At 43.3% G+C, this 27,282-nt stretch overlaps 1 protein-coding gene across 2 annotated transcripts; it reads left to right on the forward strand.

Moving 5' to 3' along the window:
- Positions 1 to 318: 318 nt before the first annotated feature.
- UBE2V1 (ubiquitin conjugating enzyme E2 V1) lies at positions 319 to 26,731 on the forward strand. 2 transcript variants are annotated; one of them, XM_075901215.2, is made up of 4 exons: positions 319 to 474; positions 17,900 to 18,048; positions 24,468 to 24,593; positions 24,969 to 26,731. In XM_075901215.2, the coding sequence occupies exons 1-4, from the start codon at positions 453 to 455 to the stop codon at positions 25,113 to 25,115; spliced, it is 444 nt and encodes a 147-aa protein (XP_075757330.1). In that variant the 5' UTR covers positions 319 to 452; the 3' UTR covers positions 25,116 to 26,731. The 2 variants fall into 2 exon arrangements, with proteins under 2 accessions (XP_075757330.1, XP_006129515.1); XM_006129453.5 differs by lacking the exon at positions 319 to 474 and adding an exon at positions 15,371 to 15,418.
- The last annotated feature ends 551 nt before the right edge of the window (positions 26,732 to 27,282 follow it).

Raw genomic sequence — 27,282 nt, forward strand, 5'->3', positions numbered from 1 at the left:
CTTACTCCTCTCTCTAGTCTGCTGCCTGCAGTAGGTATTAATATACCTATCTCATAGGGCTTGAAAGGGACCCTTATGGCAGGGCCAAGTACTATACCATCCCTGACCAATTTGCCCCATATCCCTAAATGGCCTCCTCAAGGATTAAAGTCACAAGCCCGGCTTTAGCAGGCCCATGCTCAAACCACTGATCTCTCCCTCCCCTGTCTAACAACTTGTTCTGAAACTCACATACAGCACGCCCGACCGCGGGTCTAATTTCCCACCCACGATATCTGCCTCTAGAAATCTAGCTCCCGCGGGTCAGCCCGCCCAGCTCACCGGTCCTTTCTTCCTGCGCCCGCCTGCACCGCCTCCCGTCAGCCCCCGGACTCGCTTACCGCCGCACTTCCCGCGTTACGGTGACGTGGGCGGGAGGAAGGCCGGGCTAGTCGGAGCGACAGCGGCGCAAGATGGCGGCCACCACGGGCTCGGGTGAGCGGGGCTCGGGTGGCCAAGGCCGGGCCGGGGAGGAGGGGCTCGCCGCCGGAGGCGGGGCAGCTGGTACCGGCGGACGCGGCGGTGACCGGCTTCGGCCCAGCGGGCTCCCGTGAACGGGGGCTCGCCGGCGGGGCGTGTCTGCTGGGGCGGCGGCGGCTTAGGGGCGCTAGGCCGGGAGCCCCAGTCCGGGCGTGTGAGGTTCCGAGCGAAGAGGCCCTGGGGGTGTCTGGGGACTGCAGGGGAAGGGTGACAGTGGGGTGCCGGCTGGAGATGGGGGTGCTGGGCTGGAGGGGGCTGCCTTGTGTGCTGGGTGCGGTGTCCATGGGCAGAAGGGTGTTCTGGGGGTGCTAGTTAGAGGGGGGCTGCCTTGTGTGCTGGGGTGCAGTATCCATGGGCAGAAGGGTGTTCTGGGGGTGCTAGTTAGAGGAGGGCTGCCTTGTGTGCTGGGGTGCAGTATCCATGGGCAGAAGGGTGTTCTGGGGGTACTAGTTAGAGGAGGGCTGCCTTGTGTGCTGGGGTGCAGTATCCATGGGCAGAAGGGTGTTCTGGGGGTACTAGTTAGAGGAGGGCTGCCTTGTGTGCTGGGGTGCAGTATCCATGGGCAGAAGGGTGTTCTGGGGGTACTAGTTAGAGGAGGGCTGCCTTGTGTGCTGGGTGCGGTGTCCATGGGCAGAAGGGTGTTCTGGGGGTACTAGTTAGAGGGGGGCTGCCTTGTGTGCTGGGGTGCAGTATCCATGGGCAGAAGGGTGTTCTGGGGGTACTAGTTAGAGGGGGGCTGCCTTGTGTGCTGGGGTGCAGTATCCATGGGCAGAAGGGTGTTCTGGGGGTACTAGCTGGGGGGGCTGCCTTGTGTGCTGGGTGCGGTGTCCATGGGCAGAAGGGTGTTCTGGGGGTGCTAGTTAGAGGGGGGCTGCCTTGTGTGCTGGGGTGCAGTATCCATGGGCAGAAGGGTGTTCTGGGGGTACTAGTTAGAGGGGGGCTGCCTTGTGTGCTGGGGTGCAGTATCCATGGGCAGAAGGGTGTTCTGGGGGTACTAGTTAGAGGAGGGCTGCCTTGTGTGCTGGGGTGCAGTATCCATGGGCAGAAGGGTGTTCTGGGGGTACTAGTTAGAGGAGGGCTGCCTTGTGTGCTGGGGTGCAGTATCCATGGGCAGAAGGGTGTTCTGGGGGTACTAGTTAGAGGAGGGCTGCCTTGTGTGCTGGGGTGCAGTATCCATGGGCAGAAGGGTGTTCTGGGGGTACTAGTTAGAGGGGGGCTGCCTTGTGTGCTGGGGTGCAGTATCCATGGGCAGAAGGGCGTTCTGGGGGTGCTGCCTTGTGTGTCAGGAGGGGGCATTTTCGAGAACAGGGAGCATTCTGGATTCCATAACCTAGAGGAGGAATGCCATGTGTACCAGGCTGGGTGTCTTTGCAGGGGATAAGGTTATGGGAGTACCAGGCTGAGAAATGGCAAGATGGTAGGTTGTCGGGAAAACCAGGCTGGAGGAGAATAAGGATGACTTGTTCCAAGTTGGGAGGATGTTCTTGACTGCTTCTCCTTTACCCTTAACCTGATTTCTTCTTCTCAAGCATTCAACCCTACTTTGTCTTTTATTCTTTCTGGCTACATCTAGACTGGCCCCTTCTCCGGAAGAGGCATGGAAAGTAGGCAAGTCAAATAGGGAAATCCGCGGGGGATTTAAATATCCCCCGCGGGATTTAAATAAACATGGCCGCCGCTTTTTTTCCAGCTTGGGGAAAAGCCGGAAAAGAGCGTCTAGACTGGCGCGATCCTCCGGAATAAAGCCCTTTTCCGGAGGATCACTTATTCCTACTTGCTCTTTTCCGGCTTTTCCCCAAGCCGGAAAAAAAGCGGCGGCCATGTTTATTTAAATCCCCTGCGGATTTCCCTATTTGACTTGCCTGCTTTGCATGCCTCTTCCGGAGAAGGGGCCAGTCTAGACGTAGCCTCTGAGTATATTGTTTCCAGATTAAAAGGGCTGTTGGAATAAACCTGAAGTTACTGAAGGTTGGTCGTCATTGGGCATTTGTATTGTCATCATAGTTATGAAAGTGAGGGGTGTAAAAAATCTGTGTACTTGAGAGACATAGCTATACAGGCAGTCCCCGGGTTACGTACAAGATAGGGACTGTAGGTTTGTTCTTAAGTTGAATCTGTATGTAAGTCGGAACTGGCGTCCAGATTCAGCCGCTGCTGAAACTGATCAGTTTCAACAGCGGCTGAATCTGGATGCCAGTTCTGACTTGCATACAGATTCAACTTAAGAACCACAGGCATCCCCAAGTCAGCTGCTGCTGAAACTGATCAGCAGCTGATTCCAGGAAGCCGGGGGCAGAGCAACTCTGCCTCGGGCTTCCTGTAGTCAGCCGCTGGTCAGTTTCAGCAGCGGCTGACTTGGGGATGCCTGGGGCAGAGCAGCTGGGGTGCTGCCGGGTTGGTCCAGTAGCGCCGAGGAGCGGTGCTGCGGGACCAACCCAGCAGCGCCCCAGATGCTCTACCCCAGGCGTCGTGGGCAGAAAAGCCTGGTCTGCTGGGGGGGAGAGGGCACTAGCTGAGCCCCCCCCCCCCAGCAGACCAGGGAGATGGGGAGCAAAGCCGCGGAGGACGCCCAAAGCGGGACAGCCCAGGCGTGCCGCGGCTGTCCCGCTGCGGGCGTCCTCCGAGGCTTTGCTCCCCGTCTCCCTGGTCTGACCAGCAGACCAGGGAGACGGGGAGCAGCTTTCCTCGCCCCGGAGGACGCGGGTGGCGGGACCGCGGCTCATCTGGGCGTTCCGCCGCTCCCGTCCTCCTGGGCGAGACAAGCTCCATTCGTAACTGCAGATCCGACATAAGTTGGATCCGCGTAACTCGGGGACTGCCTGTACTTATTTACTGTCTGCTCCTTCCCCCCTTCATGTGGACATTGCTAGGTTGACCAAAGAATTCTTGTTTCAGCCTAGCTACCACCTCTTGAGAGATTGCATTACCTACGCTCCTGGGAGAACCTCTCCTGTTGATGTAGGTAGTTTCCCACTGGGGACTTGTCTACATGTAAGATGATACAGTGGCACATTGCACCACTGTAGTGCATCAGTATAGACACTGCTTACACCAGTGGGAGGGACTCTCCTGTTGGTGTAGTTAATCCACCTTTCCAAGAGACAATAGAATTCTTCCGTCAAAGCAGCACTGTGCATATGAGGATTTCGTTCGTCTTAACTATGCATAGCTGAGCTGAGTTAATTTTTTAATGTAGATTAGGCCTGAAGAACTAGAGGGGCACAATCACAATAGTTTAAATATACTCTGAGACATTTCAGCATAGGAGAGCATGGGAGAAATGGATTTTTTTAATCAAAATACACTTTTCACTAGGATAATAAAATCCATCCAAACCCACCTATGCAAAATTAATTGTAACTCTGGTAGATTTCAGTGTGGTATAGTTCTTTAATGACCATATTCACCCTTTTTATCTCATCACTGATGCTCATCTTCTGGGCCAAGAAAATACTTATTTTAGGAAGGGAGGTAGAATCTGTTTCCAAAAGGTTTTGTGTGTTGGCTGAAATGAACTGAACCCTGTGTATCTGCATGCCATCTGAACAGCCATGAGCAAGACCACATCTGTCCTAGGAAATTAGGTTAGTATAGCTACATCACTCAGAGGTGTAAAAAATGCACACGCTTAAGCGACACAACTAAACTGACCTAACCCCCAGTGAAGACAGTGCTGTTGTGTCCAGGAGGGCTTTCCCCCTCAACATAGCTAATGCTTCTTGTGAAGAAGGAATACCTATGTAGTACCTTCTTTGAAGTGGTAAAGTGATGCTGCTGCAGCATTTTAAGATAGCTCATCCCTTCTAGTCGCAGAAGCTGTTTAAATTGACCTTGTGGGAGAACATTGAGCCAGCTGAAATCTCTGTGGGGAAACTCAAGAGGACATCTCTTTAGTAGCTCATAAAGGAAAAACTGTCTGTATTGTTAGTGGTTATGCCAGCCAGAATAATGCAACTCTCCTCTAAGGCTGAGCCTTAGACGAGAGTTGCATTATTCTGGCTGGCATATTCTGGCTGAGCCTTAGACCCCTTTGTTTGTTCTCACTTATCAGGTCATCTCATCTGAAGAAGTGGGGTTTACCCACGAAAGCTCATGATACTATATATATTTTTGTTAGTCTCTAGGGATGTTAAATATCTGTTAATTGAATATAAGATTAACCTTATGAATTCTTATTGGTTACTCGACTACTCTATAGTCCCAGGGGACAGGGCTGGCAACCAGTGTGCTCCGGCCCCACTCCTGAGGAGCCCGCTGCTGCTTCTGTATCAGAGGCAGCAGCGCATGGCAATAGGCAGCCAGTCTACTGGTAGAGCTGGTTTTTAAATTTCCACTACATGCATCTGACGAAGTGGGTCTTTGCCCACGAAAGCTTATGCTCCTACACTTCAGTTAGTCTATAAGATGCCACAGGACTCCTCGCCGCTTTTGCAGATTCAGACTAACACGGCTACCCCTCTGATACTTGGTTTTTAAACTGGCTTCCCTCATGGACCAGCTCCCGCTTGGCACCCAGTGCTGCTTTGATAGGTGGCAGCAGCTCCTGTCCAGGGGGTATTCTGAACTCGACCTGGCATGAGCCGGAGTTGAGCCAGACAGGCAGGCAGCCTGGCTCCTAATACACTTTAAAAGCAGAGTCACAGCAGGAGTAGGTTCCAGGCCCAGGACAACCCGGGACTGAGTTGTGCTGCTGGCCAGCCTGCTAAATAATTTACTGGCAAGGTGGGGGAATGCGTTGTAGTCTATAGCATTAACCAATAAGCTTTTGCTTATCGGTTCATCAGCTACACTCTTACATCCCTATTAATCTCTAAGGTGGCACAGGACTACTCATTTTTAAAGTTTAAAATGAGGTTTCAGACACTGGCAATTGGATAAAATAACTATGTGAGTTGGGCTCTATTTTTTCTTTTACTGAAGCGCAATGACTTGCAGGTGCTATGTATTTTAACACATTTTTTCCCTGGCTAATGCTGTGTGTGCCAGTGTCTCAGTTTCAAATCACAGAGGGGTAGCTGTGTTAGTCTGTAACTTTAAAAATAATGAGTTGTCTTGGGGCATCTTAGACAGTAACCTGAAAACTCCCAAAAGTAATTTTGATCACTAATTGTGCTGAAAGTAATATTGTCTAGATTAAGTTAGCTGTCTTTGCACGTAGCTCTTCACAGGAAAGGCTTGACGTATTAGTCCTGTAAAAGATGTTATTTCAAAGACTCATGGCTTTGTGCCTTTTTATTTTGTTGTTAGTCTAATTTGAAAGGCTAAATAAACACTATCAGCATAAACTTCTACATATGTAACTAAATACCCTAGATTAAAATGGAAATTTTCAAAATCTAGGTCCAGAGTCTACGGGCATTCTACAGGAATTGTCTACTTCATTTTTTTCAAGTTGAATAGTAAAATCAGTTTCATTTTTGTTTAATCAGATTCACTTTCCAGTTCTTGCCCCAGTGTCTCAGTTTCAAATCACAGAAGGGTAGCTGTGTTAGTCTGTAACTTTAAAAATGAGTAGTATTGTGGCATCTTAGACAATAACCAACATATATAGAATCATGAGCTTTCCTGGGCAAAACCCACTTCATCAGATTCTACACCAGTTCATCTGATGAAATGGGTTTTGCCCATTAAAGCTCGTGATTCTATATGTTTTGATTAGTCTCTAAGGTACCATAGGACCTCTCGTTTGGGTTTCAAATGTTGCAGGAGAATAGTTGCTTTAAAATCACTAAATTTAAAATTACACATTTATCCATCAATCACAGGACATTCCTCTTTGAAGGAGGAAATGAACAGATCTTAAGATCTTTCCCTTGAGAGAGCCTATTTCCAATTACAGATTAAAGTTTATAATAACAATGGTTATAGAGAATTGAGATTTAAAGGGCAAAAACCCTGATGTTATAGCAGTGCAACAGCTTATATTTTATGAAGCTATACACACAAGTTCTCATAACCTGGTGTCATTTTTGTTCTGTCACAAATGTATTCTATATTCCAGTGGACCACACTGGAACACTCAGTATAAAACATGAAACTGATTTGACCTGATCAAGCTCTTGTATTACTTTATTCTGGCAGCCATATTTCCCCAATAATCCTGTGCAGCTGCTGAATTTTCAGTTTGTTTGGGTGAGTAAGGCAAGGGCCTTTCTTTTGAAGCGAGTGCAGATCCATAAATTGACTCTGGGGGGCCATCAGGGATGTGCATGAAAAGATGCCGTGGCATAGAAACAATGCAACCAGCATTTAATGGACAAAGTCTAAAATTTTTCTTGCCTCTATCTCCTCCCCCCCTTTAAATCTTGATTCTCCCTTTTCATGATACCTGGCTTCCACATGGCATTGCATTGTTCATATCTGGCCTACAATTGTTACCTAACTAGTAAAATGTGTTTTGATGATAGGTATGTTGCTTCTTCTATATCACATTCTAGTTCCATAAAAGTCTAAATTTTGCTTTATTGGCTCTTCTAGTATTAAAAGTAGAGTGCTTCAAACTTGTGGTAATACATGGCTAGAGGGGGGAAAAGCATGTGTGAATAGTCATGTTGAAGTTAAAATTGCTGTTGGTAGGATGTTATGTACCTTAACTACTTTTGGCAAAAACTCTTAATGGCTATGCAACTTTTTAAATATGGTATGAAAATGCTGAGCCTTTGCCATAACCTCTAATTTTGGAACCCTAAAATATAAGCCATCAACTTAATTTAAATGTAACTTATGGCTTTGTTTAGTTAGTAAATGAAGCAACTGTTGCAGGTAATAGATTCTCCCATGTTGCCAGCAATGCATTTTTTAGACTGTCCTGCTAGAGACAACAGTGGTGTTCACTCATTTTCAGTAATGTTACAGGACATTCCAAGACTGTTGGTAGTAGGGATGTTAAAATTTGTTCATTCAAGTAAACATGTAACAGCTGAATTTACAGCAGGAGGGAGGTTTGTGTGTAACTGTGCATGGTAACTGATGAGCCAAGCCTCATCAATTAACCATGTAAACCAGTGGTCCCCAACCTTTTGGAGCTGCCGCGTATGCGCCGTGTGTCCGGGGGCAGGGCCATGTGTGCGCCGTGCGTCCGGGGGTGGTGCCACAAGTGTGCCGCGTGTCTGGGGGTGGCACCACGCATTCACCACAGGGCCGGCGCCGCGCATGCACTGCACCCCTGTGGCGGGGTCTGCACATGCGCCACGCGTCTGAGGCCCGGAGCGCAAGAATGGCTTGGGCCGGCCCACATCACTCGGTGGGTGCACATAAGTGCCCCGACGGGCACCATGGCTCCCGCAGGCACCGCGTTGAGGACCACTGATGTAAAGAGTTACACATTCACATCCCTAGTTGGTAGTATACACAGTGGATACCGGAAGCTTTGAAGTGTTTTGATAATACTTGTTCCGCAAAATCCTTGTGAGGTATGCATGTTTGTTTGTAAAGCACTTGGATACCTTCGATTGATATCTTTAGCATACAGTACTTCAGTAAAGGAATATAGAAGCACAGCCACTTCCTCTTTAACAAAAATAGTAATTTTCATTTTAAAAACAGCACTGTTCCACAGGATTAGATAGTAGAAATTGTACCTATATTTTAAAAAGGCTAAAGGTGATTGAGACAATTACAGACCAGAAAGCCATACATCTATAGGTAAGAAATAGATTTAAATAATAATTAAAAATGGAATAATGTTGATACCAGAATTTCTTGACATGATACAGCCTAAGCAGTATGGTTTCTGCAAAGGAAGACATGCTTTCATATCGCTTAAAATTCTTTAAATGTTTGAATAAAGAACAAATGGTTAAATTTATTTTTAGACTTTCAATAGGCTTCTGACAAGGTCCCTCATAAGACACTACGGAAAAATCTAAATAGTCATGGGAAGAACAGAAAAGTTTTGTAATGGATCAAAAAATGGCTATTTGAAAACACTGGGATAAATGAGAACCATTGAAAGACTTGCCAGAAACATATAGGAATGGAGGACTTTGCTGGCTGCCCTAAATGCCAGAGGTGTAATGGGAACATGGTGGTGATGACTGGGATTAAGTGGCCAACTTTCATCATAGAAAAAATCTAACAGCAAGGTACCTCGAGGTTCTATCTTAGGTGCAGTGTTGTATAGTGAACTAGTTCATGAGGTGAGAAAGCAGGTGAATAGTAAGAAAACAATCTGCAGATAATACAGACTTAGGGTTTGTCTACACTGTCACTTTACTGTGCTATGACAAGTCTCAAAGGGTAGCTGTGTGGGTCTGTATCTGCTAAAACAGCGAGAAGTCCTGTAGCACTTTAAAGACTAACAGGTTTATTTGGGCATAAGCTTTTGTGGGTAAAAACCACTCCAGTCTCAGTCTCCAGTACATCCGATGAATGGGTTTTTACCTACGAAAGCTTATGCCCAAATAAATCTATTAGTCTTTAAGGTGCCACAGTACTTCTTATTTTTACTGCATTGTAATTTTTTTGTGCAGAGATGTGACAAAACATTTCCCCTGAGTACATCAAGTTACAGTACTCTAAAGCACCAGGGTAAACAGATTTCCAGTGCTGTTAGCTATTCGCCTCACGAAGTTGGTTTATACAGCCCTGGAGAGTGTTACAGTCCCCCCACGGCCGCCTTTTAAATGTACACGTGTAGACAATGCCTCAGTCTAGTTAGGACCAGGGAGGAGTGTGCAGCACTTCAGAGGGAGGTAACTAGATAAGGTGAATGGACAATGAGATTGCATATGCAGTTTAGCATTGCTAAATGCAGAGTAATATACCCTAAAGTAGAGAAGTAAACTACTCGTACTCCTTACAAAGTTCTGATTTTCCTGAGTTGATAACAGTTGAGAATTCTGTGCTTCGTTTCAGATGTTCAGTTAAGATCTCTGTCTGATATGCAGCTGTAGTTAAAATCAGAGTGCTGGGATGCATAAGGATCAAAATGGAAAATAATATTGAAAATACTATGCCATCATATAGAATCATGTGGATTCATGTGAAGTACTGTGTGATGGTATTCCTGTCTCAAAAAAGGATTTTGCAGAATTAGAGGGGAGTTAGTGACAGATGACAAATGATTAGGAAAAGTGCTTTTATTATCATGTCAGGAGAATGATCTTCTGTTGGAAGACAGTGTTTTCACCAGACACACTACAGCAGTGCAGCAAGGAATGCAGTTTAGTATAAAAGCATGCAATTAGCACTTTATCTTATCCAGAAGTATTTCATACGGTTTGAAGGCTGGTTGCATATCTCAGTACAAGTCAGTTTCTGTTGTCAGAGAAGTCTTGTTTGAGTACAGTGATATGTAAGGGCAACATAAGAAGACCGGAAATGTCAAGTTCATAACAGGAACATAACCAGAGTCTTTCATTAAACCAGGGTTGGAGAACCTTTTTTGAGTTAAGGACCATTGACCCACAGAAAAATCAGTCGGGGGCCACACACAAGTGGGAAGGAAAAAAGAGAAATAAACCCTCACTGACATGGCCCCTGACTGAGAAGCAGAAATACACTCTCCACATTCCCCTTGCACACCAGAACCTATATTTTGTGTGCTCTCACCCTGCGGGAGTGCAGTGTGGGCTTCCTAGTGCTGCGGGTAGAGAACCCTGAGCCCCAAGGGCCAGATCCAAGAAAGCTGGGGGGCTGCATTTGGCCCCTGGGCCTTAGGTTCCCCACTCCTGCATTAAACACTAAATATTGCAACATTTTTTAAGACAAATATTCTGGATCTAGAAGGGCACTCAATAGGGATATAAAATCCCATTTAATCAGTTAACTGGTTAAACGTTGCATTTAATCGGTTAACCACTTTAATGATGGGGGCTGCCCCAGCAGGGCTGGAGTGCCCTCTGCTTCAAGTTTGTGACAGGCTCGGCCAAGTTGGAGCAGCCCCCAGCCAGAGGCGGGGGCTGCTCAAATCAGGCCAGGTTCATCATACCGCACTGCAGGAAAGGAACTGCTCCAGCCTGACTGGGCTGGAGCACCCGGTGCCATGGTAGGATGAGAATCCCCAGCCCATGGCAAGGTGGGATAAGAGTGATGCTTACCAGTTAACTGGTGACATCCTTAGTACTTAATGTGTGATTGCTGGAAAACCTAGCAATTAAAAATTGTTCCAGTGCAATATTCTCTACACAAGAACACTTGGAGCAGATATAATTAAGACTGTAATATCAAATATATAACATGGAAAGTATTTTAAAACATGTTTTGCTTGCTGTTTTGTGTATTTAAGTACAAAAGATAAGTTATGGTTGAAATAAATGATTTCATTTTATGCTAGTTAAATGTGAGTTAATTACGGACATCAAAGTTAAAATTGGCATGAGAGATCAGAATCTGTTTCCTCTTTAAATTATGAAAAATTATCCCTGACGGAATAAGGACTACATTGTTAGTGTTCCTAAAGTGTATTAGCCATAAATTCTTATTCCTTACAGTTGAGAGAAATCTATATGTGCCAAAAGATAAATGTTTGTATCTTAACTCCTCCATAGAAAAAAAAGCTGCTGACGTACTCTTTCATTATTGGGTCAATGTAAAACTGACTCTTTACTCTGAAGGTTTGAGTCTGCATATTGAAATCAATGGCAAAACTCCCTTTGGCTTTCATGGTGCAGCATCTCTCTCTCAAAGTATTTTCATCATTTTATTGCATCAGAACCTACTAATGCTGCTAAGATAGTTTGGTGCTTCCAAAATGGACCCAGTTTCCAAAAAGTCAGTTGGATAAGCTCAGGAAAGCAGAGACAAAAAAGGAAAGTTCATAACGCATCTAATTTACACTCATTTATGTGTGACTTAGATGAACTATTTTAAGTGTTTTTAATTAAACTAAAACACATATATCAAGGCTTTCTGTTCTCTAACTTGTAATACTGTACCAGATTGACAAGAAACAAGAGTTCTAGAGTTTACATGCTTTTAAGTTCTGTACTTAAGTTATAGAAGTTGAACTTTAAAATGCTTTGTCAAACTAGGGACTTTCATAACTCTGAAAGTATATTTTTCTTAATAGAAAACTTATTTTAGATTCTGCCTGTTAAAGCAAAAAAATCCTTTCAGTCATCTTTGTCCCTAATGCAGTCTGCTGTGCCTGGATCTGGCAGGTCATTGGTGGAAGGCAATTTAAGATCTGAGATTATTTGATAGATAATTACTTACAGTAATCAGTTCTAGTTTCCTGCTGCTGCTTGCTGAAATTCTAAGGAGCAAAGACAAATGAAAAGGGTACTGTATGACTTAGCACTTGGAATGCTGTCTTTATAACCATGAGACTAGCAATTCTTCTTTAGTAGCTTGAGTTCTGTAGAAATAAGGTTTCTCCACTTCTGGCTAATAAGTGGATTTTTTTCTCCAAACATCTCCCCTCGCCCATTGTAAAACTAGATGTCGTTCATAGGATTTGTCAGCGCAAGTAAACAAAAGTTATAAAACATGATTGTATACAAATTTACTCAAGACTTAAAATTTATTTCCAATTTATAAACTCATGAAACTGGAGGTTTCACTTTGTCAATGCTGCTATAGTTGCTGGTTCACAGTGATAAGTATTAAACAGTTGGTCTTTTTTGCTCTGAAGTTTATAATATAATTTCTCTTTGGAATATTTCCATGAGTTCTACAGGCAGTAAATTAAGATGATGCAGAATTTCTCCTACTTTTTTGTGACTTAGGCTGTGTCTAGACTACACCTTGCTGTCGACAGAGAGATGTAGATTAGGCACATCAAAATTGTTAATGAAGCAGAGATTTAAATATCCCGTGCTTCATTATCATAAACATGGCTGACGCTTTTTTTTTTAACGGAGCTTTTTCATAAAAAAAGGCTGTCTAGATGTGGATCTGTCAAATAAAGCCTTTTTCAACAGATCTTGTAAACCTCATTTTTTGAGGAATACAGGATCTGTTGAAAAAGGGTTTATTTTTGACAGATCCACATCTAGACTGCCGTTTTTTCAAAAACTCTGTTTCGAAAAAAGCGGTGGCCATGTTTATGCTAATGAAGTGTGGGATATTTAAATCCCTGCTTCATTAGTAATTTCGATGTGCTTGATTTGCATTCCTCTGTTGACAGAGGACTGCAGTCTAGACGTAGTCATAATATAAAATAAATTTGAAGCTGCTGCTGAGTATTCAGGATTTATAAATAATTGGCTAAATTAAAATTTATAATCTAAAGCCTTTTTTTGGCAATGTAGTCATTTAAAAACTTGAACTGAACTACTTATTTCTTCTGTATTGTGTTTTCTTTTTAATTGGACTCTTACTGCAAACAGGTTTGTTTTCTTATTGTGTTGACAGTCCCTATAACTACACTTAATAAAAAAGGTATTTGCCATATGTGGAAATTGTAGATGACTCAGTCTTGAGTCAGCTGGTATAGGAATATATCTTCTGTCATAGAGCTTGCTCAGTGTTTAGCTTGCAAAAGTAACTTGGCAAATATTGACTCTGCATGCCAATAGATCAGTATGTATTTTAGAATGCATGACTGGATAACTTAACAGATTTCTCTTCTTCCAGTTCTTTCCTCATCCCCTCAGTAAATTCACAAATTGATCATCAATTTGCATGGGTTTTTTTAAACTTTGTTCAAGTTAAGTACCAAATTTCCACATGCTGCTTTATGCTTTCGTATGCATGCAGTAGATCTCTTTGTTAGGGATGTAATAGTGTAGTTGATTAACTGATAAGCAAAAGCTTATAAGTTAATGCTATAGAAGACTACTACACACATTTCCCCTCCCCCACCCTTCCAGTAACATTTTTAGCAGGCTGGCCAGCAGCCTGTCTCAGTCCTGGCTTGCATTGGGTGTGGGACCTACCCCCGCTGTGGCTCTGCATTTAAAGTGTTATTAGGAAGTAGGCAGACAGGCAGCCCAGTCAGTTCCAGCTCACACTGGGTCCAGGAGCTCAGACACCCCCCTGAACAGGTACTGCTGCCACCTCTGTATCAGAGGCAGCAGCACAGGGTGACAGCCTGTCCGCAAGGGGAGCTGGTTTTTAAACTGGCCCCCTGAATCAGAGGCAGCAGCACAAAGTGACAGGGGACTCATTGGGAGTGGGGCTGGAGCGCACTGGCTGCCAGCCCCACTCCTAGGGACTATAGAATAGTTGAGTAACCAATAAGAATTCATGAGGTTACTCGACTATTCAATTAACTGATATTTAACATCCCTAGTCTTTGTACAGCAGGGGTGGGGAACCCTTTTTGAGTCAGGGCCACTGACCCACAGAAAAATCAGTCAGGGGCTGCACATAAGTGAGAGGCAAACCCCCACCTCTCACCAACATGGCACACAGATCCATGAATAAGTTAAATCTTGGTATGCTGCTTCTGAAAGGTTGGTGAAGCCTGTGCTAAAAGATGAGATCTACATCTTTTTTTATTAATAAAGCTGCTGCAAGGAGGACTATCATTGACTTTAAAAAGTATCACCAGAACTTGGACCCGTACATAGAAGTGAATAAGTCAAATCTTGGCACTCCACCTCTGAAAGGTTGCTGATCCCTGCAATATACCATGTATTAATTAGTAACACAGGATTTTAAAAAAATAATTAAAAACAGAGTTTTAGATATCTGCAACACTCCCAAAAAATTCTGTGAAAAGGATTTTTTTCTTTCTTACCATAAGCCATTAATACCTATGTAAATATTGTTTGAAATGTAATCATGCATATGTCCTGACATGTGCCCCCCCCATGCGTAGCTTGCTTCCCCCTCCACCTCTCCCTCCAACCCAGCCAGCCAGAAATGACTGCATCAGGTGAGTCAGGATACCCTAAACAAACTACCCCTATCTACACCTCACTGCACAGATGCCAGCATCCACCCACCCTCTATCCCCCACCTACTCCTGTGCGTTCTGCTGCCCCTAGCCCAGCTGGGGACTGGGATAAAACCCTGCTTCTCAAACTTGCAGGCACCAGCAGTCTAGCTGGGAATCAGGACAGGACATGTGTCGCACACTCATTCTACACCCTTCTTTCCCTGCCCCCCCAAGACAAACAGCACAAACAAACTCCCCACTTCCTCCATTTCACTTCAATGCCAGCATCCACCCACCTCCTCTTTCCTCTACCTACCCAATGCCCACCTACCCCATACAGTCAGCCCCTTAACCTCCCCCTTCTCAGCCCAGGAGGCTTGATGAGAGTGCTGGGTTTCTGCCTCTGCTTCTCTCCCCTCATGCAGAAGGGACTCTCCAAACTCCTCATCCATGTGACTCCTCCCCCAGTCAATTACTCCTGCCTTCCCCCCAACCACTTATTCCCTTCTTACCTCCCTTCCTTCCCTGCTCTGGGAGCTCCTCTATTTTAAGCACACAAGACGCTCCCTTTGAAGCTGCTGCTTAGCGAGACACCCCTCTCCCTGCTGGTCAGCCTGTGCAGGAGCTCTGAGCCTCTGTGTGGGGCTCATTAAAGGGCTATGTGATCGTGCAGCTTACAGGGATCTTAGGCAGTAATACTTAGTATTCTTTTTTCCGGAGTGTGGGGGTGATACAGCAGTTAGGAACAAGGAAGCCATATGACCAACCAGCTCTGTGGACCATCAGTGATCCACAGACTAGTTTAATTGCTACTCTACAATTCTGTTGTTTCTAGGACCCTTACTACTTCATTGCTCTAACTCATTCTGAATCAGAATATTTGGAAGGACCCTAAAATGGTTCCCATAAGAACTTGTATTAATATTACTTTCCCTGCATACCGCGTTAAGATTTCAAAGTCAAGCACATTCAGGTTAGGAAATGACAGAGTTAATGTTGCCAGTTGAATTGTTTAATTTGACTTCCTCTACATTTATGTTACGATAGTCTATCACATGATCCCATACTGCTTTCTTTCAACAGGACTCCTGCCTTATTCAGTGCACATAATGGAACGTGCTCACTGACTGGGTAGCTATTCAATATTTCCTTTTATCCTTGTCAGTATGTGGTTCTATGCCTTACCCATCCAAACCTTGTACTGAATCAGAACTAACATAGTCTTGGGCTCTTCTGTGGTATCCACATGCCTTGAATGAATGAATGAAATGAGTTGATTGGTGGTATTATCCCTGCTTTACAGATGTGGAGAGCTGAGGCAGAATATTAAAGCCAAATTTGTCAGGTGTCATAATTTTAGATGCCCAATTTGAGATAAGTGACTTTTTGTTGTTGTTCAGATTACAGGTCATTCTTATGGGTTTGGATTTTTTCTGTATGTTGTAGTGTTTGAGGATTAGAACTTTGATTCCATGACAAAATTAGAATTGACATTCATTCCCTTTAAGGTGTCTCTTGAGGTGACTCTTGAGGAACACTTCAAAGTTATCATACTCTAAGCACTGTTGCATTGCATATGAGAACCTTTCCGGGTTATAACCCGGTCAAAGGGAATATTTTCAAAGCTTCTTTCCTGGTGTCTTGTTCTAGATGTGTTTCTTGAGCAGTAGGTGATCAGAGGGTACGTCTAGACTACATGCCTCTGTCGCCAGAGGCATGTAGATTAGGCTACCAGACATAGTAAAATGAAGCGGCGATTTAAATAATCGCCGCTTCATTTAAATTTACATGGCTGCCGCGCTGAGCCGACAAACAGCTGATCAGCTGTTTGTCGGCTCAGCACGATAGTCTGGACGCGTGGGTGCCGACATCAAAGGTATTTGTCGACCACCCAGCTAAACCTCCTGGGATGAGGTTTACCTAGGTGGTCGACAAATACCTTTGATGTCGACACCCGCGCGTCCAGACTATCACGCTGAGCCGACAAACAGCTCATCAGCTGTTTGTCGGCTCAGCGCGGCAGCCATGTAAATTTAAATGAAGCGGCGATTATTTAAATCGCCGCTTCATTTTACTATGTCTGGTAGCCTAATCTACATGCCTCTGGCGACAGAGGCATGTAGTCTAGACATACCCTTACTCAGCACTGAGAACATGTTAGTCCCATAAACAGAATGTTTGTGTTTCTTCTATGCTAGCCAACAGGTGAAGATGGAGAAAGGGACTAAGCAGTCTCTTCAGTCATTTTGCAAATTATGGAATTATTTAATAGCCTTTTGGTATTTTTGTAAACAAATTTTTCTTTAAAAGGTCAAGTGGATAATATCTCCATTAGTGTTCTATGTCCTATCAATGCATCTTTGTTTCTCTTAGAGCTATTCTTAAGCATTTAATGTGAGTAAATAAAAGCATATGACACAGAATAGGATTTATTCAGGGTTCTTAATGGCTGTGGTTTGGTCTTAGTGGGAAAGTCATTTAGCTGCTCTGTGTCTCAGTTCCTCATTTGTAAAATGGCACTGATAATGATTCCCTACCTCACAGCGGTGTTGTGGCATAAGTTTGTTAAAGATTGTGTGATGCTCAGATATTGCAATAATGGGAATCCATATAAGTATGTGGAACTAGATCTTGCACTACTGAAGTCCACAACAATTAACTGGCTTGTGTTACAAAACAGATTAATTAGCTACTTTTAAAAAGCTCTGGAAAGGTTCATAGATGTCTTGGCTCTTACAAAATGTTGTCGCTTAACTGGGATTCTCTGATCTGGCAACATCCATGGATATTGCAGGACTCGAGAGTCCCCTGGAGGGCCCAGTGACAAGGATCCCTGCTGGGCTGGCAGGGTCGTGGGCTGCCCTCAGTGTACCTGAAGTCGATGCATGGCAGCAGGTCTGCCCAGTGGGGTTGGGAGACACATGAGTGGCTGCCTGGCGGGGCTGGGAGCCATGGTAGTTTGGTAGGGCAGGGATCCATGGCACACAGCTTTTCAGCAGTACCTGGAGCCCCAGCGCAGTGCGCACAGCTGCCTGTGGGTCCCAGAGCCAGAGCAATGATGGCTGCCCAGCGGGGCCAGCAGGATGTGAGGAGCCAGCCGGAAAGCCAGCAGGCCGGGCAAGGGGTGGCAGCAGAGGGTCCCAAATAACCTTCCCTGGTCTGGCAAAATCCCTCATCTGGGTCTGGTCAGGTCCTAAGGGTGCTGGACCAGGATGGTCCAATCTGTATTATCTCCTAAATCAAATGGACACAAAGTTGAAAGACAGACTATAAGAAAGCAGGAAGTAAATATGCTGCTTAGCATCTCAATGCACAGAGGTCCTCTTTCACTTCTTTTTGTGTGCACTAATGCAGAGCTCAGCTGCTTTTTCTCCGTAGCATGCTTTTTTTAAAGGAAAGAGTCCTTGTTTTCACTTTACAGGATCAGAAACTAAATATAAAAATATCATTCCTCACATCATGAAAATACTGTCACTAAGAAATACTGCTTTTTCCTCAATATTTTTGGTCTAAATGTTTTACATAGGATTATAAAAACTAGCAATCCAGTTGTCCAATCCTATATCACTGCCAGATATTCTCAGTTCAAAGTTTCTTTCTGATTATTTTTAGGAGTAAAAGTTCCTCGTAATTTTCGACTGTTGGAAGAACTTGAAGAAGGTCAGAAAGGAGTAGGAGATGGTACAGTTAGCTGGGGTCTTGAAGATGATGAAGATATGACACTTACAAGATGGACAGGCATGATTATTGGGCCTCCAAGAGTAAGCATTCATTTACAGATATAAATGCCAGTGTCACTCAAAATTCTGTTTTCTTCTCTTTTATTTCCCTCAGACATTCTCATGCATGTATCTGAGTAGGGTCATATATGCAACCAGGTTTACTTGGCATATGAATTGGGGCTGTTGGTATATCTTTCTGCTTAAACAATGCTAATGTATTTAATTGATTAACTCTATTACACAAGTGACATCCACATTTACAGATAAATTTACACAATAATTTTCTATTGTCCGGTAGCCCTGAATTACAACAAAGTCTAAAAGCCTGTCAGAATTAAATATGGAGCTTCGTAATATCTCACTAACCAGTCCTCATATATTAACATACATTCTGCCTTAGTTCAGTTTTGCTCATCAATTTAGACAGTTTCTTGAGGATTTGGTGTGGCGTGGGGGGTATTTCTGTTGCAGCATAACTGGCTTGTTTCTTTAAAGTTTCAACTACCTCAGAAAACTCTTGTTAGAATTTGAGGTGCTAGCCATAAACTAAATTATGCTTTGACATTCTTGTCACCTGTCTCCCAATCGGTGTAATACTGCAACTAGAAAGTATAGAGAGTATCTGTCCTGCTGTTTAGAGAGGTTAGTAAAAAAGGCATCATGATAATAGCAGTACAGCCATATATCACTATGTGAGCGAGAGAAATAATTAGGCTTAGTGTTTCTGTAGCACTTGATATTTTCATAATATGTTAGGTACTAACCTCAGTGTCTTGCAGTTTGAAACCTGCAGTGGTGACAAGCTTAGTGTCTTATAGCTAGTTTAAAACATGGATGGCATGTGATGGTTCTTCCGAGCTATGGTCAATGTGACTTCGCTATGACTGTAGTGGGCAAACTGGACTAATTTCTTTGGGCAGGAAGTTTACGTCTCTACTGGGAGGTGAGCCATTTTAGGCCTCTAGGTTCTACCAGAATATAGCTATCATCTTTGGCAGTGGTCTCCAACCTTTTTACACCCAAGATCACTTTTTAAATCTCAGAACAGGTGAAGATCTACTGCCCCGCCCCTTCCTTGAAGCCCCGCCCTCTCTATTCTCTTCCTGTCCATCACTTGCTATCCCCAGCCCTTACTTACACACTCTGATAAACAGTTTATTTTTAAATTATGCGATATATAAAATTAAAATCACATGTTTATAATTATGAAATAAATGGTCTGTTTTTTATTCATGCTATTTAAATCTCAAATGAAGCATTTATAATTATACATTTTGTGGGGACAGGGTTCTGCGGCTGTGGTCAGGGAAGAGGGAACAGGTTGCTGGGAGGGCAGAGGACACGGTTCTGCAGCAGGGGACAGAGTGCCAGTGGGAACAAGTTTCTGCAGCTGGGGACAGGGTGCCAGTCGGGGCAGAGTTCGGGGAGTGGGGACGGGAATAGCAACAGAGTTCTGTAGCTGGGAACAGGGGAGTGGGAACAGAATTCTGTAGCTGGGGACAGGAGAGTGGGGACAGAGTTGTGTGGCAGGAGACAGGAGTGGGGACAGAGTTCTGTGGCTGGGGAGTGGGGTGCCAGTGGAGGCAGAGAGTCCCCTGCATCTGCCCCCTCCCAGGATTTCCCCCCCCCCCCCAGAGGGAAACCAGCGTGTGCCTGCCCTGGGGCCGATCCCCCCGCGGCGCAGGGAAGCCCCGCGTGTGCCTGCCCCAGGGTTGACCCCCGCCACCACGCAGGGAAGCCCCCCATGTGCGCTTGCCCCGGCGCCAGCCCCTGGCGCAGGGAAGCCCCGCGCGTGCCTGCCCCAGGGCCAACCCCCCCCCCCCCCGCGCACGCCTCCCCGGGGGCTGACTCACCCCTCCTGTGCGGTGCAGGGAGCCGATGCTCCCTCCCGCAGTACACTACCTCCTTTTTCACTTGAGGTAAGTAGTGGGGCTTCTCGGGGGTGGGAGGGAAATGGGGGAGGGGCGGACAGGATGCCTCGCGATCAACTGGTCGAGGCCTCGCGGTTGACCTGTTGGCGACCACGGATCTATGGAATGTGCCCATAGGTGACTGTCAGTTAATGGTTGGCTTCTGCCATGACTCATGAGGATCTATCCCAATTTTTTAACAATATAGTAGAAGGGATAATGTTACTATATGTTCTTATCAATGTCAAATCCTTTTAAAAATAACATCCTATTAAGTTCTTGGCTTCTACTTTACAGTAGTAAATTCCACAGGTCACTTGTTCACTGAGTGTCTCTTAAAATAAAAACGAAACCAGTCTTTATCACTATTAAATTGTCTTGTGGCCTTCTAGTTTCACTGGCTATCCTTGTTCTTTCACTGTGAAAGGAAAAATGCAAGTGACTTTTACCTTCACTTTACCATTGAATTATTTTTATATATATACACACACTCTCACAGGGCTCGACAAACTGTGGCGAGAGCTACTTGCTAGCTCCGCACTGCGCATGCGCCAGACCGGAACTGCGCATGCGCGCAGCACCGATGAAGGGGGTGCACGGAGCGACTGGCTGAAATCTACTCGCCACAGGCGAGTAGAAACAGCAGTTTGTCAAGCCGTGTCTGTGTGTGTGTGTAAACAGCAGTTTGTCAATCCGTGTGTGTGTGTGTGTGTGTGTGTATTGTCTGGTTTCTGTCTTCTCTCTAAGTAGTCCCAGTCTTTCAAGTTATTAATATATGGACGCCTTCTGATGTCCTTACTGCTCATATCTGTACCTTTCTATTTGTAGCTAATTATGAGACAGGATGACTGTGATTGACTGAACAGAATACTCCATCTGAGACTTTACCATTAATTTATTAGATAACAGCATTACATTTTCAGTATCTTCTCTCATTCTTTGTTCACCTTGAACGTTTTTGCCTTTTGCCTCCTTAAATACATTCATTCATAAATCCATGTCATTCTCCTGAGTGACTGTAGTTGATTTAGTACCTAACTTGAGAGGAGAGTTCTAATTAGTGAGCCCACAGCAGAATTGTGCAATAAGAATCAGTTCAGATACACCAGACAGAATTCAAGCAGAATGAAACTTTTAATTATTAGATTTCCTATTTAATCATAAACTCAAATAGACATTTTGACCTTGTCAGCTGTGATAGAATTCTGTAATTCATATTGTTCTCCAGTTTAAGCTAGCATAGGGAGATTTCTTAGTTGTACCGCTTTCTCCTTCCTCTCTTTTGACTCTTATATTTATAGCTTCTTTTCCAAATGTTGGGTTTTTTAAGACTTGAATGTGTAGTTTGAAGGCAGCAGATGATATGGAAGTGTGGGCTCTGGGAACTTATATATGGGACTCCTGTTACTGTTTACTGGGGTGGCATGCTTCTCTGTGGACACTAGTCAGACAGTTGTATTACCTTCTCAGTCAGACATACAAAATGTTGGCATTGTCTCCAAAAACCTTCTTGTGTCCATTCGTAAGTAGGAGTATTTATACAAGGAAGAAGAATCTGTATTTGGTGATTATAGAGAAAATATTAAAATCTGATGCATATTGATCCTTTCAGCTGTCCCTTACTCCATACATGGACAAAAGCTTCAGAGGGGTAGCTGAGTTAGTCTGTAACAAGAAAGACTTAAAAAACAACAAATAGACTAGTAGCACCTGAAAGACTAACAAAACATGTAGATAGTATGATGAGCTTTCATGGGCTCAGCCCACTTCTTCAGATGACAGAACTGTCATCTGAAGAAGTGGGTTGAGCCCATGAAAGCTCATCATACTATCTACATGTTTTTTTAGTCTTTAAGGTGCTACTAGTCTATTTGCTGTTTTTTAAGTTTTTCCCATACATAGAATCATGCTTTTTCCTCCCATACTTTTATTTTTTGCAGATAACTTTGCAGCCACTGATTCAGCATGTTTTCAGAAGCTAAACAAAAAAACCCTGTCAACCTCAACTTTTGCTTTAAATATTTTATTGGCTATAGATTCTTATATAATCCAGTCTTTTAATATTTGTCGTTCATTGGTCTTGTATTAAACAAATATTTAAAGAGATTGAAATGTGCACACACTTGTATGCTTTTACCATGCAAGTGTTGTCATGGGAGCAAACGTACAGCAAAGTGAATCTGATGTCAGAATTATATAGGATAATCCAGTTTGTCTAGAAGTGACACAACTTTTTGCCTCAGTTCACAATTATCTTGTGTTTTTTCACCTTTCCTGTCTTGTCACCTTTTAAAAAGATCTCTCCTATCAGTCATTAGAAAATCCTGCTCTACATAAGTGACCACTGGATGTCACTGTTGCATAGATAGCTGCAAATGAATTTGTGTACTATTCTATGAATAGGTGATTCTTACTTGAGTTTCAAACTGGCAGATTCTGGTTTACTAGTAACAGAGATGTATATGTAATTGCATATCTACTGTAAATCTTATAATAGATCATGTCCTAATGCCACTTTCTCAGCCTTTCCTTAATCAAGTTGTGCCATAATTGTGAAGAAATTATTTGTGTGCACTTACATTGAGGAGAGTGCTTTCAATGTAAAATCCTAGCGCAGACAAGGCATAAGTATTTTCTTACCTCAGTGCAACTATATAAGACCACGAAGATGGCCATCCTGGGTCAGACCAATGGTCCGTCTAGCTAATTCAATATCCAGTCTTTCATCAGTGGCCAATACCAGATTCTTCAAAGGGAATGAACAGAACAGGGCAATCATGAAGTGACTACTACTCTGTCCATTCCCAGCATCTGGCAGTGAAACAGAGGGGTATCCAGAGTAGGGGATTGCCTCCATGAACTTATCTAATTCTTTTAAAAATCTATTTGTAGTGTTGGCCTTTACACCATCCCCAGGCCTAGCCTGACTGCATTGTGTAAAGTAGTTCTTCCTTCTGTTTGTACCTCAAGAGTATCCCCTCAGTTGGGGTATACAGTTGATTTTGGTTGACTGTGTTAAAGTGAAAAATACCTTATGGCTTATCTCTAGTAGGATTTTACATAGAGAGTTCTTTGTGTAAAAACATACAGCATTAGGTTTTTGATTACCCATATGCTTGCATGGTGACAGAACTTGTAGTTTTGAGTAAGTCCTGTCTTTTGGCATTTGGAACTGTGTTGTCTCTGCAGGAATCTGTGCTCAAATTTCCTGGACTAAAGACTTTACTCTATCCAGGCCTCCTCCTCCTCCCTTTGTGGCCTTCTGTCATGCTCCTTCATTGTTGCCAGTTACAGCTGTAATCCCTCTCTGATCCAGTCTACCCTTGGACACTTGACGCTCCTGTAGTTTCTGATTATTTCCCTCTTCTTCCATTTAATTGTCCTAATTTCTCTCTTAAATTATCTTTAAAAGTTGCAAGAGGACAAGATTCTGTCTTCAGTCCTGTATCTTTTGTTTTCCTTTCCCTGCATTTGTATGTTGTCTAGCTAGATTCTAAGTTCCTCTGGATAGGGACTGTTTTATGTCTGTAAGGCACCTAGCACAGTGTAGTTGTTATGAAAAATAACAATCCTTTGACTCCTTGTAAGCAACTAGTCTCCCCCTCCTCCAACTTGCTGCCTCTATCAGAGAGAGGCGTCAAGGGGAGGGGACGGAAGCAGGATCCAGTGCTGGGGGGAGCTGGTTTAAAAGCTGGTTCCACCCAACACTGACTCCATGGGGAGAAAGGGCAGGGGTGCAACAGAACTGACGGGCTTCCGCCTCTTGCTACATTTCAAAAGCAAAGCGCTGCAGAGAGTGCGGGGCCAGCAGGGGACTCAAACTCAAACTGTTTGAGTCCCCTGCTAGCCCTGTACTACCAGCGGCTTCCTCCTTTGAAATGTAGCAAGAGCTGGTGAGGCTGTTCCTACATTTCAAAGGCAGAGGCGCCCTTATCAACTAATTGAATCGTCGATGCAAATCACATCAACTATTTGATTAGTTGGTTAATCTAAATTTAATATCCTTAGATGTGGAGTGACATATGAATATATTGTGGTTTGGAGCATTTTCCTTATCTCCCCACAACTCTCACTTCAGTGAGTTATAATATGATTTAAAAAAATGAAGGTTTAGGTATAAAAGTTATAAAATTTTAAACAGTACAGGCTTTAGGCGTATATTGAGTTTAAATATCCGGCTAATATAAAGCATTGGTTTAATTTCTGAGGTGGTCTAGCCCCCCATTGAACCTACAACTCAAAAGTGTACATGCCTTTGAATTGCCTGGTATGAATTTGAAGTCTGCATTACTTTAAATTATAATCCTCAAGAAGGAATATCTGTTTTATGCCATAATCTGATAAATAGATGATAGTTTAAATATTGGTGTGCAGTGTGACCGGCTTTCTCTATGTTGTGCATGAAGTGAATTTTTCTGGCACTTTTCAGAGTGTAGTGTAGCAAATGTACAGCTGCTGTGTGTATCACACTCAAACTTTTGTGTCCCTGATGACTGTTGTAATTAAGTGATTCTAATACTGCCTGACACAGATGTTCCTCTCTTCCAGACAATTTATGAAAACAGAATATACAGCCTTAAAATAGAATGTGGGCCTAAATATCCAGAAGCACCTCCATTTGTAAGATTTGTAACAAAAATTAATATGAATGGAGTAAATAGTTCTAATGGAGTGGTAAGTTTTTTTTTCTGTTTATGTTAACATAGTTTAATTATAGAGCATTTGAATTTGAATCAGCATCTTCACTCAGATTTTTGTCAACAAAATACTTTGCTTTCTTTTTGAATAGTGGAAGTAGGGGAGGGGTAAGCTAATTGCATCATGCAGTGTTTCAGTAATTGAAAGGTATTGCTAACAACTCATCTCTCTCACCTTAGCAACCCTCATTTTATTACATAGTATAAGCATTTATTAAGATTGAAAGGAAACTAAACATAAGTTTTTCAAACTTGCTGGCAGTAACTTGATTAAAAACCACCATCTCTGATAGACAGCTATATTTTTGGACTCTGAGGACTGACAGGAGTGGTGTTTTTTATCTATTTTTAGGTGGATCCCAGAGCCATATCAGTCCTAGCAAAATGGCAGAATTCTTATAGTATCAAAGTTGTTCTGCAAGAGCTTCGGCGTCTAATGATGTCTAAAGAAAATATGAAACTTCCTCAGCCACCTGAAGGACAATGTTACAGCAATTAATTTAAAAAAATCATGCCCCTTTATTCAATTTAAGCTGTCTTCATTTTCCACAGTAGTAAATTTTCTAGATGCATCTTGTAGACCTCAAAGTACAGGAAAGGAAGTTTCCATTCAAAGGAAGTTTATCTTGAGATACTGTAAATGATACTAATTTTTCATTTGAGATATAAGTTGTGCTATAACAAATAATCCTGTTTTGTGTAACCACTGTCCACATAGTTGAACTTCTGGTATCAAGAAAAGTCTATTTAAATTTATTACTGTCAAGACCAGTGTGGCACATTTAATTCAACTGTGAAAACATATATCACACAATCACCTTGCTGTGTGTTTGGCCTGAGTTGGTTGGTTGTTCTCCCTCTCCCCCCTTCTTCTTTCTCTGTCTCTTGCAATAGAGTTGAAGCTCAGGGCTATTTATTAGAATAGACACAAAGGTTTTAGCTTCCAGGACTATCCTGGGCTTTGTGGACTACTAATGGGGATGTGTGCTAACCTCAATCATCCCTCCCTTTGTGCTATCTCTAGTAAAGGCTGAATGTGATTGTGGTTGGTTTTATTTTTTTGAAGCCCTAGTAGTCTAGGGCAGGCTTTCCTTCTTCCCTTTGGCCAAGGCACAGATTGTATTTCTCCTCCTGCCCCTCTCCACCAATAACACGGGCCTTGGGTGAGGGATTCAGGGTTTTTTCAATCTTTCCTATCCCCCATCTTCATAGAGGGGGTGCTGCTTTATTTTTGCCCCTTCTGCAAGACTTCTCCTTGCCCCTGGCCAGTAGGGGAAAGTGTTTGGGCAATCATCTGATCTGTCCCATCATGCTTGTCATTCTGTTTTTGCAATGAATTTAGACTTCACCAGCCTGGGAAACAAGAGTATCTATTCTGCTCGCAAACTTAGATCACCCTTGCCCCTTTGGCACTGCTGCCACACCGCCAAGCTGGCCATGGCTGATGTTATTAGATAGGCTTTTGACATAGTGAAAAGAGCGGTAATTTACCAGGATTGCTTGGATTTGCTAGCTGCCAAACTTTAATGGGGAAACTCTGCTAGTGGATATCCTAAACACACACTCCAGTACAACCACTCCAGTACAATTTTGGTGCTTCAAAATTGACCTGAGGGTGTTAACAAAAAAACAATACACTTACCTTTGACCCCTTTTTAAAGACCTGACAATTAGAGACAAATCAACTTAGTGTAGACTTTTTGACACTTCAAGTGTGAAAGAAACTCTTCCATGAAGATTTGGGGAGAAATGGTGTGCACAGAGACTTAGAGAGAGACCTCGCTGGTAATGCTTCCTGGCAAATCACTGCCTTTTCTGACTTACTGTTTTGGACCACAAACTGCTGATATGTGGATGCAAGCTTCAATACAAACAACCTAGTGTGTCCTAAGTTTTTGACAAATTCAGTGTTTGTGTAAAAACCACATTTTAAAGCAGCAATCAAGTCAATGAACAATTGATGTTTCCATTAACTCTTTTGAGGAAAATATTAGTTGTAAGGATTTAACATCCTCTGTAATTAAAGTTTAACATAACAGTATTCCATAAGCAGCCTTTTTATTGTATCAGACCATTGCCTGATTTTAATATAATAAAAAGTGTGCATTAATATGACATGGCTTTATTGGTATTTATGTTTAGAATTTTACTCACTTAAGGAAATCTTGAAATGTTTGAGACTATCTTGTTATAGATCATATGGTGATCTGATTAGAAAATAAAATGTGATTTTTTTTTGCATATATCTTAACATTATGTGGGGAAAGAAACAACAGTCCTGATTCAGGTGTGCTGCTGTCAACTTCAGAGTACATTGTAAAGAAGGATTTTACATGAACGCATCAGTGTAATGGAATAGGTTAAAGCCATATCCAGAATAATTGGAGTATCCTTCCTGTGCTGAAATAGAAGTTCCTTCAGACAGAAAACTGCTGTCCTGGTGCCTACCACAACGAACTTATTTGCTGCAGTCCCTCTGAGGGAATGAAGTCCAGATACTGCAACCTCCTCTACTCTGCTCTCTGTGCAGCCACAGAAGGAGGAAAAAGTGAGGGGAAATCAAAGCTGGAAAGTCAGTTAGATTCATTCCCATCAGAAGATTTCGTCTTGCTTTCTGTAATGGAAGAAAAGCTGGATTTCTGGTCAGAATTTCATAGATGCTGTTC

Source organism: Pelodiscus sinensis, chromosome 17, assembly GCF_052426305.1.
Source record: "Pelodiscus sinensis isolate ZL-2025 chromosome 17, ASM5242630v1, whole genome shotgun sequence".
NCBI classification, from domain to species: Eukaryota; Metazoa; Chordata; order Testudines; family Trionychidae; genus Pelodiscus; species Pelodiscus sinensis.

Excerpts from the sequence above, each read along its gene's own strand:
- UBE2V1 (XM_075901215.2), top strand. The coding sequence starts at position 453 with ATGGCGGCCACCACGGGCTCGG. Across the intron at positions 475-17,899 it reads GGCGGCCACCACGGGCTCGG|GAGTAAAAGTTCCTCGTAAT; the intron begins GTGAGCGGGGCT and ends GATTATTTTTAG. Across the intron at positions 24,594-24,968 it reads TAAATAGTTCTAATGGAGTG|GTGGATCCCAGAGCCATATC; the intron begins GTAAGTTTTTTT and ends ATCTATTTTTAG.